Here is a 16,688-nt window from a genome sequence, read left to right on the forward strand (position 1 = left end):
TCCATCCATCTGTGCATCCGCAACCATATCTCAGAGATGTATGGACAGATTTTGTTCATACTTGACACAAAGACAAAAAATGATGGTGCACATATGCACATAATTTTGTTTCGAGATGCGATAAAAGATGGCCGACTGGTGGCCATTTCAGTTGTAAAAAAAACCTGATGTTGAACACATCCTCAACCATGTCTTGGACATGCATTTACTGATCTTGTTCAGACTTGGCCCATTCATAACGAATGATGACTTACATATGCACGTCATTTTCTATTGAGATCAAATCCAAGATGGCCGATTGGCGGCCATTTTGTTACTTAAACATGTCCCCAACGTCATGCATCTCAGTCATGCATCAGCATGGTCCGATTTTGTTCAAACTTAGAACAAGCACAGTACATGATGGCATACACATGCACCTCACTTTATTTTGTGATCTGATCAAAGATGGCCGACTGGCGGCCTTTAACTCCATTCAGCAAATTTACTAAAACCACGGGGGCTATGACATTTTATGTCTTTTTCTCCTTGTTTTTTTTTAATACACGACACACATACTAAAAAGTATTGTGTGGGGTTCCGATGGTGAATCTTCCCAAGTATTATAAGCTTGTCGGGGTCTAATGTTAGTGCCACAACTTCCATGACGTCCACTTTGTAACATGCTGCGTAAGCCATGGGGGTGTCTATACCAGAATGTAAGCCATGCATTGAGAACCAATCCATTCATGGTACATTGGCTGATGTACTCTGGCTACAAAGCTTTTAGAACTGGTGACATGCCCTCCGACACTCCACGTAAACTTACGAGCTCCGGTTCCTGCCTAGACACAATGCGATAACGCATACTCAGCAGTTTTTTTTCTTTATCAGTTAACTCTCTCCATATTCTGAAAATCTTCATATATCTGTAAACTCCTGAACTTAAAAACCCAACAAGATGGCCATAAATCAAACTGCCACTGAGACAATATTTACGGCATACGTAATGTGTGGGAATTCCTGGGAGATGTGTTGAGGGATTATTGAGTTTTAACTGGAATAAAGACTGTCATCCTTACAGGAGTCATGGCCATGTTGAATGCAGTTGTTAGACAAAGAGAACTCAAGTCAGAGACTGATTCGTCAAATTCTAGTCATCGGTCATTTCTTCTGACTCAATGCAAGACTCAGGAGGTTGGAGACTTGGCAGGAGCCAGGACGTGAATCTTAAGACTCAAGTATCAAGTCTGTTACTGATCGAGTCATTTTTCGAATCGACGTAAAGTTCATTTTACACCGGAAGTCACCTCTCCGTACAAAAAGGGGTCAAAGTCAGTAAAGTAGGAGGGAGGAACACCAATAGGTACGACCAAAAAATATTTGAGGCCGGATATCATCAATGTCAGGCTGGTGTGCACTCTCATATGCTGTGTCTCATTCTTCATTTTCGTTTCCCTTTCTAAGGGATGAGAGCCAATGGTACCAAACTGGTGCTGCTCCACCTTTTATACAATATTCTTCCACTGCCTGCTCTCCCCAGCCAATCTCATATGCTCTGGATTAAAATTTGTGATTTTGAGACTGGGACTTGATACTGTCTGTTCACGGTGAAATTGCCGCTGATGCAAATCAGAAGCATGTGCGGGCAAATGTCAAAATTGGAAAACGGTGTCCCATGAGACATCAGCGGTGCCATTGCTTTCCAAAGAAACAAACACACAAATTAAATAATAAAAGTCTATTTCTACCTGAAATCCTTTGATATTCCAGCAGGTTGCATAGGTTGGTCCGAAAAAAAATGGCATTGTATAGTAGGTAATGAGACCAATTCTCCAAAACTAACTAAGGAAAAGAAGAGATCACTGCAGACGCAGCGTTTCCCAACCGTTTTCTGATCGAGTACCACTTGGAGGTCCCGTACCGTCGCCGCGTACCACCTGGTTCCAGAAAAACTCAATCCGCGTACCACCTGGTTCCAGAAAAACTCAATTCGATAAGATATCAGGCTTATTTCAATTTAATGCGAGGGCTGCATCTGTTTCTTCTCCACCAGCTGGTCGATGCGGGGCATAACTTTGCTCACAGCACATCGGAAATCATGAAATATATCAGAAATCAGAAATAAAAAAATTATCAGGCCAAATCATTTTTTTTAAAGGTTGAGTCGCGAACCACCTGGAAGGCCCTCGCGTACCACAGGTTGGGAACCAGTGCTGCAGAGGATGGAGATCTCTTTGAGGGAAACCCAGAAACCCAGGAAAGAAAGAGTAGTAAAGATATTGGGAGGTGGGAAGGAGTAAGGGACGTTATCGAAAAGGCACGTCCATACGTGAGTTGTTGTGGTTGTTGTTGTATAGCCTGACCAGTTCTCTCGAACAAGCCCGTAGAATAAGCCTATGGTATGGAGACAGCCAATTGATCTCCCAGGAGCCACCCAGAGATCTCCCACATCCTGCATGGTGTACCCATGCCATCATAAAGTTGGGGCCATGACAGAGAGAAGAAGAGAGAAGAAGAGAGAAGAAGAGAGAAGAAGAGAGAAGAAGAGAGAGAGAGAGAGAGAGAGAGAGAGAGAGAGAGAGAGAGAGAGAGAGAGAGAGAGAGAGAAAGGGCTGGTCCATGGGGACCGATCGGCAATCTGACCATGACCGAGCTGCCCTGACTAATCCGGGCAGCAGGGAAGAATGGGGAAGATTTGGCCCCTGACTTGAGTTGGGGGTTTACAGCAACCGCGAAGAGGCGTCCACGATAGTTGTCGTACGTGGGTTGGGGAATGTGCTCAGGCAGGTCTTCGATAGGTTGTAGGAGACGGGCGGGGCAGAGCAACATTGAGGTGGAAGGAAATGATGTCCCACCTTATTGTAGGAAGTCAGGTGTGTGATCCAAATCACAGAGAGATGATCAGATCAGATCACACATCAAACATGATCAGACATGATCAGACATCAGATGATCAGATCAGATGATCACAGAGAGAATCATGAGAGAGAAGCATGAGAGAAGTGGATGGGGGCAGGAGAGGAGGGGAGAGAGATAGACGATCAGGATAGAGGGGAAAGTCACACACCTGACTTCCTACAATAAGGTGGGGATTAAATTGGGCTATTAAAGTAGTAGTTGTAGCAGTAGTAGTTTCTCACTGTCATGAAAAGTATTCATTGACAGAACCAAACCTGTTAAGATTAGATCGCACAGTGATCCCATAAAACGGAAATAGAAACAAGTGAAACAATAACAAAAAATTTCTCTAAACTCTCCAAGGACCAATCATTGAAGACCACACGCATGTAGGTGTCCTACGTCCCCCCGCCCCGCCCACTATATATATATAGAGAGAGAGAGAGAGAGAGAGAGAGGAGTCGAAAGAACATTTCAATTGTGAGAATGTACGGACTGGAAGACAAGTTCCAGATGTGAAAACATTTATACATCATCACAAAGATTCTTTTAAAATAATTTAAAAATAGGAGGAAATGGAGACATTTTGTCGTTTACGAGGAACGACGATAGACAACGTCAAAATGAACGATAAAGTGAAACAGAAGGTTCCCTGACCCTTGGGAGGCAATGGCAAACCATCCAGTGTAACCTTTGCTGGGCTGACAAGATGGCATAGAGGTGCGCACACTCGCCTCCAAGTTGTCTAAGCCTGGGTTCGAATCCCGACAAAGCCACAAACTATCAATAATGAGAGTTTCACACAGGGTGACTTATCATAGTGTGTGTCGTCCCTCAGATCGACGTTAAGCCGGCTGTCACATCTGCTGTCATTAGTTGATGGACGTTAAATATCCCATGGTGTGTCCTTCGTGTAGAGTAGGCGAGTTATCGCCAGCACCCTGAACAAATTACAAATTCCTGCCCTAATCAGCAGGGAGCATTGTAGCACAGCCAGGCCCTCGGCCAATGACGCTACCCCGCAGGGTTGTGCTGAGCCGGACGCCGCCATTCGCGGGGGATGCGTTCCTGAAAGATGCTGCGAATGGCGAATCCGCGAATAGACACACTTGTGGAAGCTTTGTGCAATGATCTGAGGTTGTCTTCGGTTGGATTTGCCTTCCAGGAGGAGAATGCAAGTTGTTTTAAAGGAACTGCCTCACCACAGGATTCAGAGTACCAAGAGTGGGAGAATGGGTAAGATAACTGAAGACGAGATGGGATTAATTTGTGGATAAGAGAGAGAGAGAGAGAGAGAGAGAGAGAAGGTTTCTGAAGAAGAATTCCCAGGCTGAATTAATATCAGTGGATATTGGAGGTGGATATTGACGGTGACGGTGGATATTGGAGGCCAGTCCTGATGTGGAAAAAAAAAAAATTAATAAATTTTTTTTAACCGCGAATATGCAAAACACGAATGTCGAAGCAGGTCACAGGTTATGAACCAAGAATACGCGGGGTCTGCAAATTCGAGGTCTGACTGTATACGAACGAAGAAGACCCTTGCTCAGAAGCAGTTTCGGCAGCACCGACGCTTTGTGAAGAGTATGGTACGAAAGAGAGAGAGAGGAGGGAGTGAGGGAGAGAGGGAGAGAGGGAGAGAGGGAGAGAGGGAGAGAGGGAGAGAGGGAGAGAGGGAGAGAGGGAGAGAGGGAGGGAGAGAGAGAGAGAGGGAGAGGGAGAGGGGGAGGGGGAGAGAGAGAGAGAGAGAGAGAGAGAGAGAGAATGCTCATGGAGACAAAGTTAGGAGAAAGGAAGGGTGCAACGACATGTCAAATGTACGCATAAGCGATCAACAAGGGACGACTCATACATGCATGATCCATATCATTCTGCCATTAAATGAAGAATCAGAAGTATCCACATGTCCGAAGCAAAGTAACCATAACAAAACCCAAAACTGATGACCAGTGGTTGGAATTGGAGAAGAAAGGAGATCCAATAGCAATGGCATCGATACAGTATTCCATAACTTCACTCAATACTTTGGAGAATGCTGATTGGATGAAAAGATGACACTTATTCCATTAAGATCCATTTTCCCCCAACTGGGGTCACATTTGTTGCTTCCCACACATAGGAAGTGTGATGGACAAAAACACGGAATACTCCGCTGATTTGAACAAGTTGCGGAGACTGTCTCCAGGAGTTATTCTTTTGGGCCCTTGAATTCCAACGAGTTGAATTGTGCACAGAAAAGAAAACTGTAAAAGGTTTGAACAAGCTAACAGCAGCCATAATCAGGATTGGACGGAGGTAACTTTGTCTATGAAGCGCTTTCAGAGGATAGGTAGAGAAACCTTGAATTTCAATTACTAGTGAGGTACCCGTACTATGCACGGGTGGGAGGCCAGGAGCAATCAGACAATGCAGAAATGGCAAATGCTAAAGCATGAAACCAATAAATTCCACATTCCTGTAGCACCTTCAGTCGCACGTCAGACATGGACAGCAAGTTTGTGAAGGGCTTCCACGAAAAATGTACCCGTTCGCAAACAAATGAGTACGTTCACATATAGAAATATCGATCATGGGTCCGTGGCGAATCTGCATATGGCGATCCATGAATTTCATGTTTAGAAAGCAGAAACCATCACGGCATTTTGTCATTCACTTGAACTCAATATCTCTTTTTTAATTCCAAACAGCATAACTCCAATCACAAATTTCATAGCATTAATATAAAAAATATACTTTTAACAACATTCGTGACATAAACAAATATTTAAATCCTGATGTGAAGTTCCGTATGGTTGGGTGAATACAATTACGAATTCAAAATCGTAATTGTATTCACTCAATTCCAATCATCAATTGATACTTTAACAAAATACTGTTTTAAATGACGGATGTATTTGGATATTATCAAACCCGCTCATTGCCGTAATCTGTCCACTTCCGCATTTGAGGCAGGTTCATAATTCTCATCAAAATCTAAACAGTATTTGTAGAATTTCAATAAAAGACATCACTGTTCATATCGGTAAATATTATTCCATCGTGTTTGGAAAAACTGGAAAATGGGGAAAACAATATAAACTTTTTTACTCCAGGGGGTCCCAGGATTACCCACCCAAAATATCGTTGCGATCGGTTCAGCCATTTTTGCGGTACCTGCGAACGGACGGACGGACATTTGGTGAATTATAGTAAGATGGTGTTCTTGGCCTTGTATAGAAAGAGGTGATTGAATGATGTCGGATCAACATTCCAGGATAAATAGGCGGCTTATTTTAGTGAAACTACCACCCCAAACCAAGACAAGAGTTTGAGGTTGTCATTCAATAAATGAATGGGCTCAATGATGAGAGATTAGAGTGACGAGTTGATGTTGGTAAACATATAATCGGAGTCCATGGGTATTGTGGGTATCAGGTAGGTCTCACGAACAACAGGGCCCAGGTTCGTTTCCAGGGTGGGACAAAACATTTGGCGAGTTTCCTTCTTCATTTTGTGAGTTTCCTTCTTCATTTGGCGAGTTTCCTTCTTCGTTCGGCGAGATTCCTTCTTCGTTCGGCGAGATTCCTTCTTCATTTGGCGAGTTTCCTTCTTCATTTGGCGAGTTTCCTTCTTCGTTCGGCGAGATTCCTTCTTCATTTGGCGAGGGTGCCACCATAACTCACCTATTTATTGAAGGATACTGTGGGATCTCTAACATCCACCAACGAACACGCAAGCAAATCGGACAACCAGTTTAACACCGAGCCGGGAGATGGTGTAATCATTGAAACAACTCCCTGACTAATGAAGCACCAATCCACTACCAGTATACAGTTGGATCAGGAATCGAAACCAGATCAGACAGCTCAAAGGTCATTGCACCTCATCCGAACAATCCCCTTGGACTAGAGAATGCAGTGAAAGGAGTTGTCCATATTTGGGAATAAAATGGACTAAGGTTCCATATGCTGGAAGAGGTTGTAGAGTTAAAGTGAAGTGATGTTCTCTCTGACTCTTCTCATCGGGTCCAGGAAATGACAAAGTGGCTGGAGGTGCCGCCCATTGCAGGAGCATCTAGGAGGGCACTTGGTAGAGCGCATACCTCTGCCAGGCTGAGCAGTTTACGTTTTATATCACATTGATAGGTCAGGTCTGGATTCGGACCTGAACCAAAATCTAATCAGCTTGTTCTTGTCACTTACCCAACTCATCCACTAAGTTTTGTCATAAGTCATCTACAACTTTTTGAAATATCATGCTACTGTATGTATGTATCATTTTGGTCCTATCACTCAATGGTAAAGAATCACAATTTTTTTTTAAATAATCCTCGTATCCAGAGAGGCAGTTCATCCTCGTCACACAACCAACCTGCCCACAAAATTTCGTCTGACTACATACACAACTTTTTGTTGTGGATGTCCTATCCACAGACAAACAAACAAACAAGAAGACGTCATGCGGAGCACGATACTTGCAAAATACGCCCCCCCCCCTCCCCAAGAAAAAAAATTCCATTGATACAGCAAATTGTCCATTTCATCAAGATTTAAATTGACAATCTTGATCAAAGCTCGGGTCAATAGGAAGAAAAGTGACGATTTTTCAGATGAAAAATGATTTTGGAAGTTTGACCTTGAGTTGACCTTTGACCTTTTGACCTCAAAAAGTTGGTTTCCCTATTTAGTGACTCGATGTGCAAATGCTGTTCAATTCTCAAGTCAATCAGATGAAAATTGATGGTTTTTCAGATAAAAAGTGATGATTTTGGACGTTTGACCCTGAGTTGACCTTTGACCTTTTGACCTCAAAAATAGTATGTTTCCCAGTATATTGACTCGATATGCAAATGTTGTTCAATTTTCAAGTCAATCGGTTAAGAATTGACAGCTTTTTAGATGACAATTGATGATTTTTAAAATTTGACCTCAAGTTGACCTTTGACCTTTTGATCTCAAAAATAGTATGTTTCCCAATTTAGTGACTTGATATGCAAATTCTGTTCAATTTTCAAGTCAATCGGTTAAGAATTGACGGCTTTTTAGATGAAAATTGATGATTTTTAAAATTTGACCTCAAGTTGACCTTTGACCTTTTGATCTCAAAAATAGTATGTTTCCCAGTATAGTGACTCGATATGCAAATGCTGTTCAATTTTCAAGTCAATCGGTTAAGAATTGATGGCTTTTTAGATGAAAATTGATAATTTTTAAAATTTAACCTCAAGTTGACCTTTGACCTTTTGATCTCAAAAATAGTATGTTTTCCAATTTAGTGACTTGATATGCAAATGCTGTTCAATTTTCAAGTCAATCGGATTTAAAATGGTGATTTTAGAAATTTGACCGCCAAATGACCTTTGACCTTTGACCTCAAAATCAATAGGCTTCTCAATTGGGACGACTTATACAACTTGGTGAAGTTTCGTGACGATCGGTTTAGAATTGTGACCTGTAGGTCAGTGACAAACAGACAAACAGACAGAACCACCAACGGAACCGACCAATATACTTGAAAATTCTTCGATTTTGCAAGTAACAAACAGACAGATGAAAAATCTGTCAGAGACCGAGGACTTGCCGGAATGTACTTTTTTATCGGCCATTTTGGATTAAAATGGCAGGAAATCTACACATGTATATATGCTAAGCAATGCAAGGTAACTGAGTAAGTGTATGCACATCTCTTGTCCTTTCAGTTATAGTGGTTTGAAATATATTCTAAATGAAAACTTGACCCCCTGACCTTTGACCCCAAAAAATAATTAAAACTAAGCATTTTTGACAATTCTATGCCACATGTTATTTCTCGGGAATTGAATAATGAACATTTCGGTGTTGGTTGTAAGGGAATCGGATAATGTTTGACAGAGTTATTAGTAAAAAAAACAATTTTTGACCTTGAGTTTGACCTTTCAATGTCACTCAAGGTCAAAGGTCATGGTGCCAAATGAAATGTCGTATGTGACCTCCTATATGTCAGTAACAGTAAGTGTATGCATATCTCGTGTACTTTTAGAGTTATAGTGGTTTGAAATATATTTTAAATGCAAACTCGACCCCCCTGATTTCACGTTTTGGGTGACCTTGACCTTGACCTTGGGCCTAGAGAGTTAAAAATTGGGCACAGTCTATTCCAGGGCACGGCAAATATGTGTGTAAAGTATGGCGATGCTATGTGCAACGATGTAGACGTAGTACTGCGCACAAACAGACAGACAGACAAACCAACCAACATACTTGCCGGAATCTATTCCGGCAAGTAACAAACCGACAGGTGTGAAAACATAACCTCCACCCACCTTCGGTTGCGGAGGTAACAACAGCAAAGGATTGACATAATATGGTGACGAAGAAGTAGAATCATTTTGTTGATAAACTGGTTTCTGGTCGGATTTATCAGGCCGGGATTTGGTTTGAATACCATCCAATGTGAAGCTGAGACACGAGAAGAGGCCATTTGGCCCGACATGCGTGTGTCGCATTCACGTCACACACATCCTCTATTTAACTTCATCTCGTCTATCCCATGAAAATAATTGTTAATTTTCCATCCCATGATACTATAATCTCTGGGCAGGTTTACAGGTAAAATAGCACAATCGTGCCAAATATATAATGGGACGTTTTTGCATCCACTTGATTCCAAGTGGAATATCTAGATTTATAGACTTGGTAGGTGTAGAGTCAAACAGACATGACCTCATTCAAGGTCGAACCCAGCAGCTCAATGGCGTCAACTGAGGTATCCTAGCGCAGGTAAGACCTATAAATGCAAATTGTCATCACAAGAGGCAATATGATGAATCTGGGACATCTTAATGGAGCCGAGCACAGTGGTGCTCGACCCTGACCCGGTGCTGGCGGAGGATGATGGCGTAAGGAAATGAAACGGTGCACAGTGGGCCAGTGACAGGGAAGCTCTGGGGTGTGAAATGGCTGGGGATATTAGGCCAGAGCCGGGGATTTGAGAATAAAATGGCTGGATGTGACGCCCGGTGAAGCCGCTAAAGACACCGATGGAACAATAACCGAGGTATCGAAGGTAGATTCCATTTAAGTTTAACAAAAATAACCTTCGAAATAAAAAATACTTTTTCCCTTTGTATCTGTAACTCAAACTGCTACCTATGGTGGATGCACACAAGGTGTCTCCAAGTCAATCAACTCCATGGTCTCTCCTGGACAAGTGTCCTTTGTTGTGATGCAATTCGTTCATTGTTATGATGCAATTGTGTCTGTCCGCACGTATGGTTCTTCCTTTCGGAGTCCAGGTGGAGCCGACAGACGTTTTTATTCGATCCCAGGACCACAGTCGCACGTCGGTAGAATGGATGACAGGTACGCTTAGCGATCCGTCATCTATGAAGAAGAGGTCCTCGAGCTTCTGCCATTGGCGGTCCCCTTAGTAGAACGTTCAAGGTCTCCATAGTCGCTACGTCTCCCGTTCTCCTTCATTACCCTCACCAAAGGGTATATTACATTTGGGTCTGTTTGGTAGTTTGACTGTCTGTCTGTCTGTCTGTCCGCACATAATGTACTAACGTAGGCCACAAATTCCACCTGGTGGTAGACAGTATTACACGTTCTTTTTTTCAACCAGTACCTCTATTAAGTACTGTACGTACAATTAGAATGTGAGTTTGTCTGTAAAGTACATGTATTGAGAATGTGACTGCATCTATAAATTACGTACTTTTAGAGCGTTCCATATGTAAAGTACGGAAAGTGACTATGTCTATAAAATACATACGATTGGAACGTCAATCGATACAACAAAAACGGAAAATGTCTGTTTGTCCTCTCAATAAATATAGACCTACGTCATCAGTGTATCGTCTACACACCACGCAAACATCACGCTAAGCAGGTACTGACAAGGGTCTGCAATCTCTGATTACTCTTGCTTGCTGCCTCCAACACTAAAGATGGGCAGAGGTGATGTTTTCAACCTTGTCTGTCTGTCTGTGAGCAGGATATCTCCAAAGGTTGAGGGCAGATTCGGACGAAATTTGGTGGACAGGTTGGGTGTGCGACGAGGACGAATCGATTGGATTTTGGTGAAGATCTGGATTCAGACCCATGAGGACTAAACTTGGTGGATGAGTTGATTCAGTGACAAAAACAAGCTGATTCAAAAAACACGGTCCGTCCGTCCATCAAGCCGTGAAGCCGTCCGTGAAGCGTGACTATATGTCTATTTATTACGTACTGTTTGAAAGAATGTTGTATCCTGTCTATTAATTACATACTGTTGGAATACACCTTTTGACTCTTTAGACTGCTAAGACCCCTTAGACGTTTGAAGACCCTTTAAGTCCCCCAAGACCCTTAAGACCCCTAAAGACCCTTTAAAATCCCAAAAGGCCCTGAAGACCCTTAAAGACACAGAGGACCCAAAATACCCTTAAGACCCAAAAGATCCATAAATACGGTACCCTTAAATACATACCCAAAAGACACAAAAATACCCAAAAGACCCCAAAGACCCTTAAAGACACCAAAGACCCAAAAGATCCTCGAAGACACAAAATACCTCAAAAACCAACAAGACCAACCCTTAAAGACACCAAATACTCAAAACAGCCAAAATACCACAAATACCCCAAAGACCCAGAAGACCAAAAATACCCTTAAAGAACCCAAATACCGAAAAGACCCCAAATACCCTGAAGACTCAAAATACCCCAAAGACCTTTACGGACCCTGAAGACCCAAAATACCCCAAAGAACCTGAAGACCCTTAAAGACCCAGAAGACCCAAAATATCCCAAAGACTCAAACGACCATGAAGCCCTAAAAGACAGCTATAAACTGTCACCCTGGTGTTTCACAGACAGGGTGACTCATCGTTGTGTGTGTCGTCCATTGGATGGATGTTAAAGATCCCATGGTGTCTTTTGCAAAGAGCAGGCAAGCCAACCTCTCCGTAAGGAGGAGAAATATGCGAGGAAATGTTCCTTTTTCACATCATTTATCACATTTCATTCATCTTCCAAGACCTCATCGACCATGTGGGACATTGTGCATCGGTCTTGGGAAATCCACTGAATGATGAGCTTTGTTTTGATAGTTAAGATGGTGTGCTCGGTGGTGGTAATGTTGTCTTGGTGACAAAAGCAAGCAGATTCAAAGCAGCTTTGTTGGTGGTGCAATGGTTAGAGCGTCCGCTCCGAGTCTAGGAGGTCGGTGATTCAATCTCCGGCCGAGACATTCCAAAGTCTTTAAAAAGACCTAAGTCTAAAAAAAGACTTTAAAAAAGAAAAAGGGCCGTGGCCCCTTGTTTGAGAAGTCTGTCCCAGAGGGTTCTGAACTCGAATCGTCCTCAGTCAAAACACAACTTACCCCGATGGTGCCAATGATGGTGGTTTAAAGGGTGGTGCAAAGACTATAAGGTAATGTTTGTGGAAGATGTTTGACTTTAATGTAATCGTTATAACTCATAACCACAAGTCGTTAACGAGCAACATTACCTGGCTTGTATGAGAAACCCGGTGGAAGGAACAGGCCTTGTTGAGCTGCTGTCATGGCCGCCAGAGCGCGCTGGTCTTGTGGGAAAATGGGGATCATGAGAGGAGAGACATGTCCATGAACCTGCTAAACACACACCGTGGAGAGCATCTGGGTCACCAAGTGTTACATGTTTACATGTCAGCACACCATATCTTTATTGTAGGCCTCCACACGGCTCGGAGGGAAAAACCCGCATTTACAAGGAAATGGTTATGGCCACCGGGCACCGACCCATTATTTACATGGGCATGGGGTGAAGCGACCGCATCTAGAAAATGCAAACTGAGAATAAGAATACCAAGGAATGAAGATGACAGAGAGGAGAGAAGTTTGGAAAGACTGGGGAGACATTGGGATAAGGTTTGGGATACCAGGTGGGGAGAGAATGGGGTATGGGGATGAAGCATTGGGAGGGGGGGGGGGGTGTGACAAACGGAAATGCCACCATATTTGTACATGAATAAAAGATGGCGTCTCACCGCAACGTTAACGAAGCAATTCAAAACGCAGATCAGCATCCGAACCGGATGAATGTAATCGGTTACGTTTCACAAAAAGTATTTCTTGTATCGTATTCTTTACTATTCAGCAATCTCACTGTGGTATCGTGGCAATAATAGGCGGTGTATGATCAAAGCACGTTTGCAAGAGCAAAATAAAATAACAATTAAAAAACCTTTTTTCGAACAGGAAACAACTTTCAACATCTTTTTATAAAATTATATAACGTTTAATGTCACAAGGACCCTGTGAAATATACTAATAGTTTTACTGCTCATAGTAAAACATAGCAGACACGTCCTTCAAAGAAAAAGCATGGTCATGTCGGCACTTCCGAAACTCTCTGCGCCATTGCCAACGACTCGGAGACTTTCTGAGAGTTGTCTTCACGGACATCCAGACAGACAGAAAGGATCCCGAAGATAATTGGATAATTAAATTATTACGAGTCTCACCGGAAGTATCCACGAGGATTGAAATCACGAGATTATGATAACAGCCTGGACAATCGTTGTTTACCTGGGCTCTCTCAACACACCTGTTCATCGTCAATTGAACTCCAATTTTAGGGATTTCCCATTGGAACTTCGTTTGATGCGCTTAACATCTTCGTTTAATGCTCCCAGTCACTGACGTAGGGTAGTTTTGATTTTCAAACCACGTAGGCCCATCTAATGGCGGGTTTTAATAAGCCATGAGTGGTACTTCCGGTTCACAGACACTGCATGACGAGCGAATGTTGAGTGCGTACGCCACAGCTCCGTCCACATCGGCCATTAAGATTCAAAATTGATCCACAAATGGCGTTACATTAAAGCTCGAGTCGAGAAAACAAATGGCAAGTATCTACCTGCCAGGACATAAATTGTTCCATAAAACTTGGGATGAGGTTTGGGATAAGAGGTGGGGTGAGGCAAGGAGCATGATGGAGAATGGGAGATAATCTAAACGGGGTGCGACATTCCACATTTTCAACATGCGGCAGACATCACACAACCTGCACACTACCTGCATCCAACGCCCTCTCCTTGCCCCCATCAGAATCCGAATTTATAGTCAGGGAACAGTCTCATATAATTAGTTTGAAAACCAGGAAGAGTGTCAATGAGGAATGGCAAAAAGGTGTCAGTTTCGGAGAGTGAACACCTCCATCAGAACAACCCACAAGGAACGCAAGATGGCAGAGAATACCACCCACTGACTATCTCTCTGGAGCACAATTTTTAAACCTGGCCTCAACAGAGAAGGGAATTCTGCAATATATTTTTGGAACAATTGAGACTCTTACGTCACACCAAAATCCTATCACTGTATGTTTAGGGAGGTCATTGTGACGTCAGGAAAAAAAAAGTAGAATACGACAAGACTTCAATTCCATTGAATGTCACAAGACAGGTACGATCCAAGCACATGCGATCCAGCGGCATGTGATCCAGTGGCGTGCGATCCAGCCTTGTGCGATCCAGCTATGTACGATCCAGCCACATGTGATCCAGCCCCGTGTGATCCAGCCTTGTGCGATCCAGCTATGTACGATCCAGCCATATGTGATCCAGCCCCGTGCGATCCAGCCGCGTGCGATCCAGCCACGTGCGATCCAGCCACGTGTGACCCAGCCACGTGCGATCCAGCCGTGTGCGATCCAGATGCGTGTGATCCAGCCACGTGTGATCCAGCAGCATGCGATCCAGCAGCGTGCGATCCAGCCCCGTGCGATCCAGCCCGTACGATCCAGCCGCGTGCAATCCAGCCACGTGCGATCCAGCCCCGTGTGATCCAGCCTTGTGCGATCCAGCTATGTACGATCCAGCCATATGTGATCCAGCCCCGTGCGATCCAGCCGCGTGCGATCCAGCCACGTGCGATCCAGCCACGTGTGATCCAGCCACGTGCGATCCAGCCGCGTGCGATCCAGATGCGTGTGATCCAGCCAAGTGTGATCCAGCCGCATGCTATCCAGATGCGTGTGATCCAGCCACATGTGATCCAGTGGCGGGCGATCCAGCAGCATGCGATCCAGCAGCGTGCGATCCAGCCCCGTGCGATCCAGCCCGTACGATCCAGCCGCGTGCGATCCAGCCACGTGCGATCCAGATGCGTGTGATCCAGCCATGTGTGATTCAGCCGCATGCGATCCAGCCACGTGTGATCCAGCCGCGTGTGATCCTGCCGCGTGTGATCCAGCCACGTGTGATCCAGCTGCGTGTGATCCAGCCGCATGTGATCCAGCCGTGTGTGATCCAGCCGCGTGCGATCCAGCCACGTGTGATCCAGCCGCGTTCGATCCATATGTGTGTGATCCAGCCACGTGTGATCCAGCGGCGTGCGATCCAGCGGCGTGCGATTCAGCGGCGTGCGATTCAGCGGCGTGCGATCCAGCGGCGTGCGATCCAGTGGCGTGCGATGCAGCGGCGTGCGATCCAGCCCCGTGTGATCCAGCCCCGTGCGATCCAGCCATGTGTGATCCAGCCCCATGTGATCCAGCCGCGTGCGATCCAGCCACGTGCGATCCAGATGCGTGTGATCCAGCCATGTGTGATTCAGCCGCATGCGATCCAGCCACGTGTGATCCAGCCGCGTGTGATCCTGCCGCGTGTGATCCAGCCGCGTGTGATCCAGCCGCATGTGATCCAGCCGTGTGTGATTCAGACGTGTGCGATCCAGCCACGTGTGATCCAGCCGCGTGCGATCCATATGTGTGTGATCCAGCCACGTGTGATCCAGCGGCATGCGATCCAGCGGCGTGTGATCCAGCGGCGTGCGATCCAGCGGCGTGCGATGCAGCGGCGTGTGATCCAGCCCCGTGCGATCCAGCCCCGTGCGATCCAGCCCCGTGCGATCCAGCCGCGTGCGATCCAGCCACGTGCGATCCAGCCACGTGTGATCCAGCAGTGTGCGATCTAGCAGCGTGCGATCCAGCCATGTGCGATCCAGCCATGTGCGATCCAGCCACGTGCGATCTAGCCGCATGTGATCCAGTGGTGTGTGATCCAGTGGCGTGCGATCCAGCGGCGTGCGATCCAGCCACGTGCGATCCAGCCACATGTGATCCAGCGGTGTGCGATCCAGCCGTGTGCAATCCAGATGCGTGTGATTCAGCCACATACGATCCAGCTGCGTGTGATCCAGCTGAGTTTGATCCAGCCATGTGCGATCCGGCCATGTGCGATCCAGCCACATGTGATCCAGTTACGTGCAATCCAGATGCGTGTGATCCAGCCGCATGTGATCCAGCTGCGTTTTATCCAGCCACGTGCGATCCAGATGCATGTGATCCAGCTGCGTTTGAACCAGCCATGTGCAAACCTTTTATAGTTGTGGTCAATTCCCCGCATATGACTTGGTAACAACGTCCAATGGATGGTTGTTATCGGATATCTAAATGTGGAAACGTCTTTGTGGAGTGATGAGTACGGACACAGATTGTTCAGGTAGATGGGATGGTCTTGGGGTGATTTTGGTCTTGGTAACAATGACCAATTCATCTGGCAGGATATAGACTCTAGAGGGTGCACTATGCGTGGAATGGTCGAGAAACCACCTTTTGCCTATTCAACACTTTTAGCAGGTATTCGTTTATATGCACAGACTCCGATTATGGGATGAGGTTACCATCAATCGACCAAAACGAGAGAAGGCCCGACAAGTCATGGAATGGTGATGCGGCAAATATTCCTGTGTAATGTCAATAAGAGTCCCATGACTTCTCACGTCGTGAGAACTGCCATTCCAACTCTTCCCATATTACTCCCATTCTAACTCTTCCCATATTACTCCCATTCTAACTTCCCATATTACTCCCATTCCAACTCTTCC

General features: G+C 45.0%; 1 protein-coding gene across 2 annotated transcripts in view; it reads right to left on the bottom strand.

Annotated features, from left to right (window-relative positions):
- Positions 1-16,688, bottom strand: part of LOC137421293 (transcription factor Sox-6) — a 474,574-nt gene that overhangs the window by 159,674 nt on the left and 298,212 nt on the right. For both annotated transcript variants that reach the window (XM_078781950.1, XM_078781989.1), the window contains exon 7: positions 12,332-12,455. In XM_078781950.1, the coding sequence (XP_078638076.1) occupies positions 12,332-12,455 (124 nt within the window). The remainder of the gene's footprint in view (positions 1-12,331; positions 12,456-16,688) is intronic.

Source organism: Myxine glutinosa, chromosome 1 (assembly GCF_964187855.1).
Source record: "Myxine glutinosa chromosome 1, kmMyxGlut1.1, whole genome shotgun sequence".
Lineage (NCBI taxonomy): Eukaryota > Metazoa > Chordata > Myxini > Myxiniformes > Myxinidae > Myxine > Myxine glutinosa.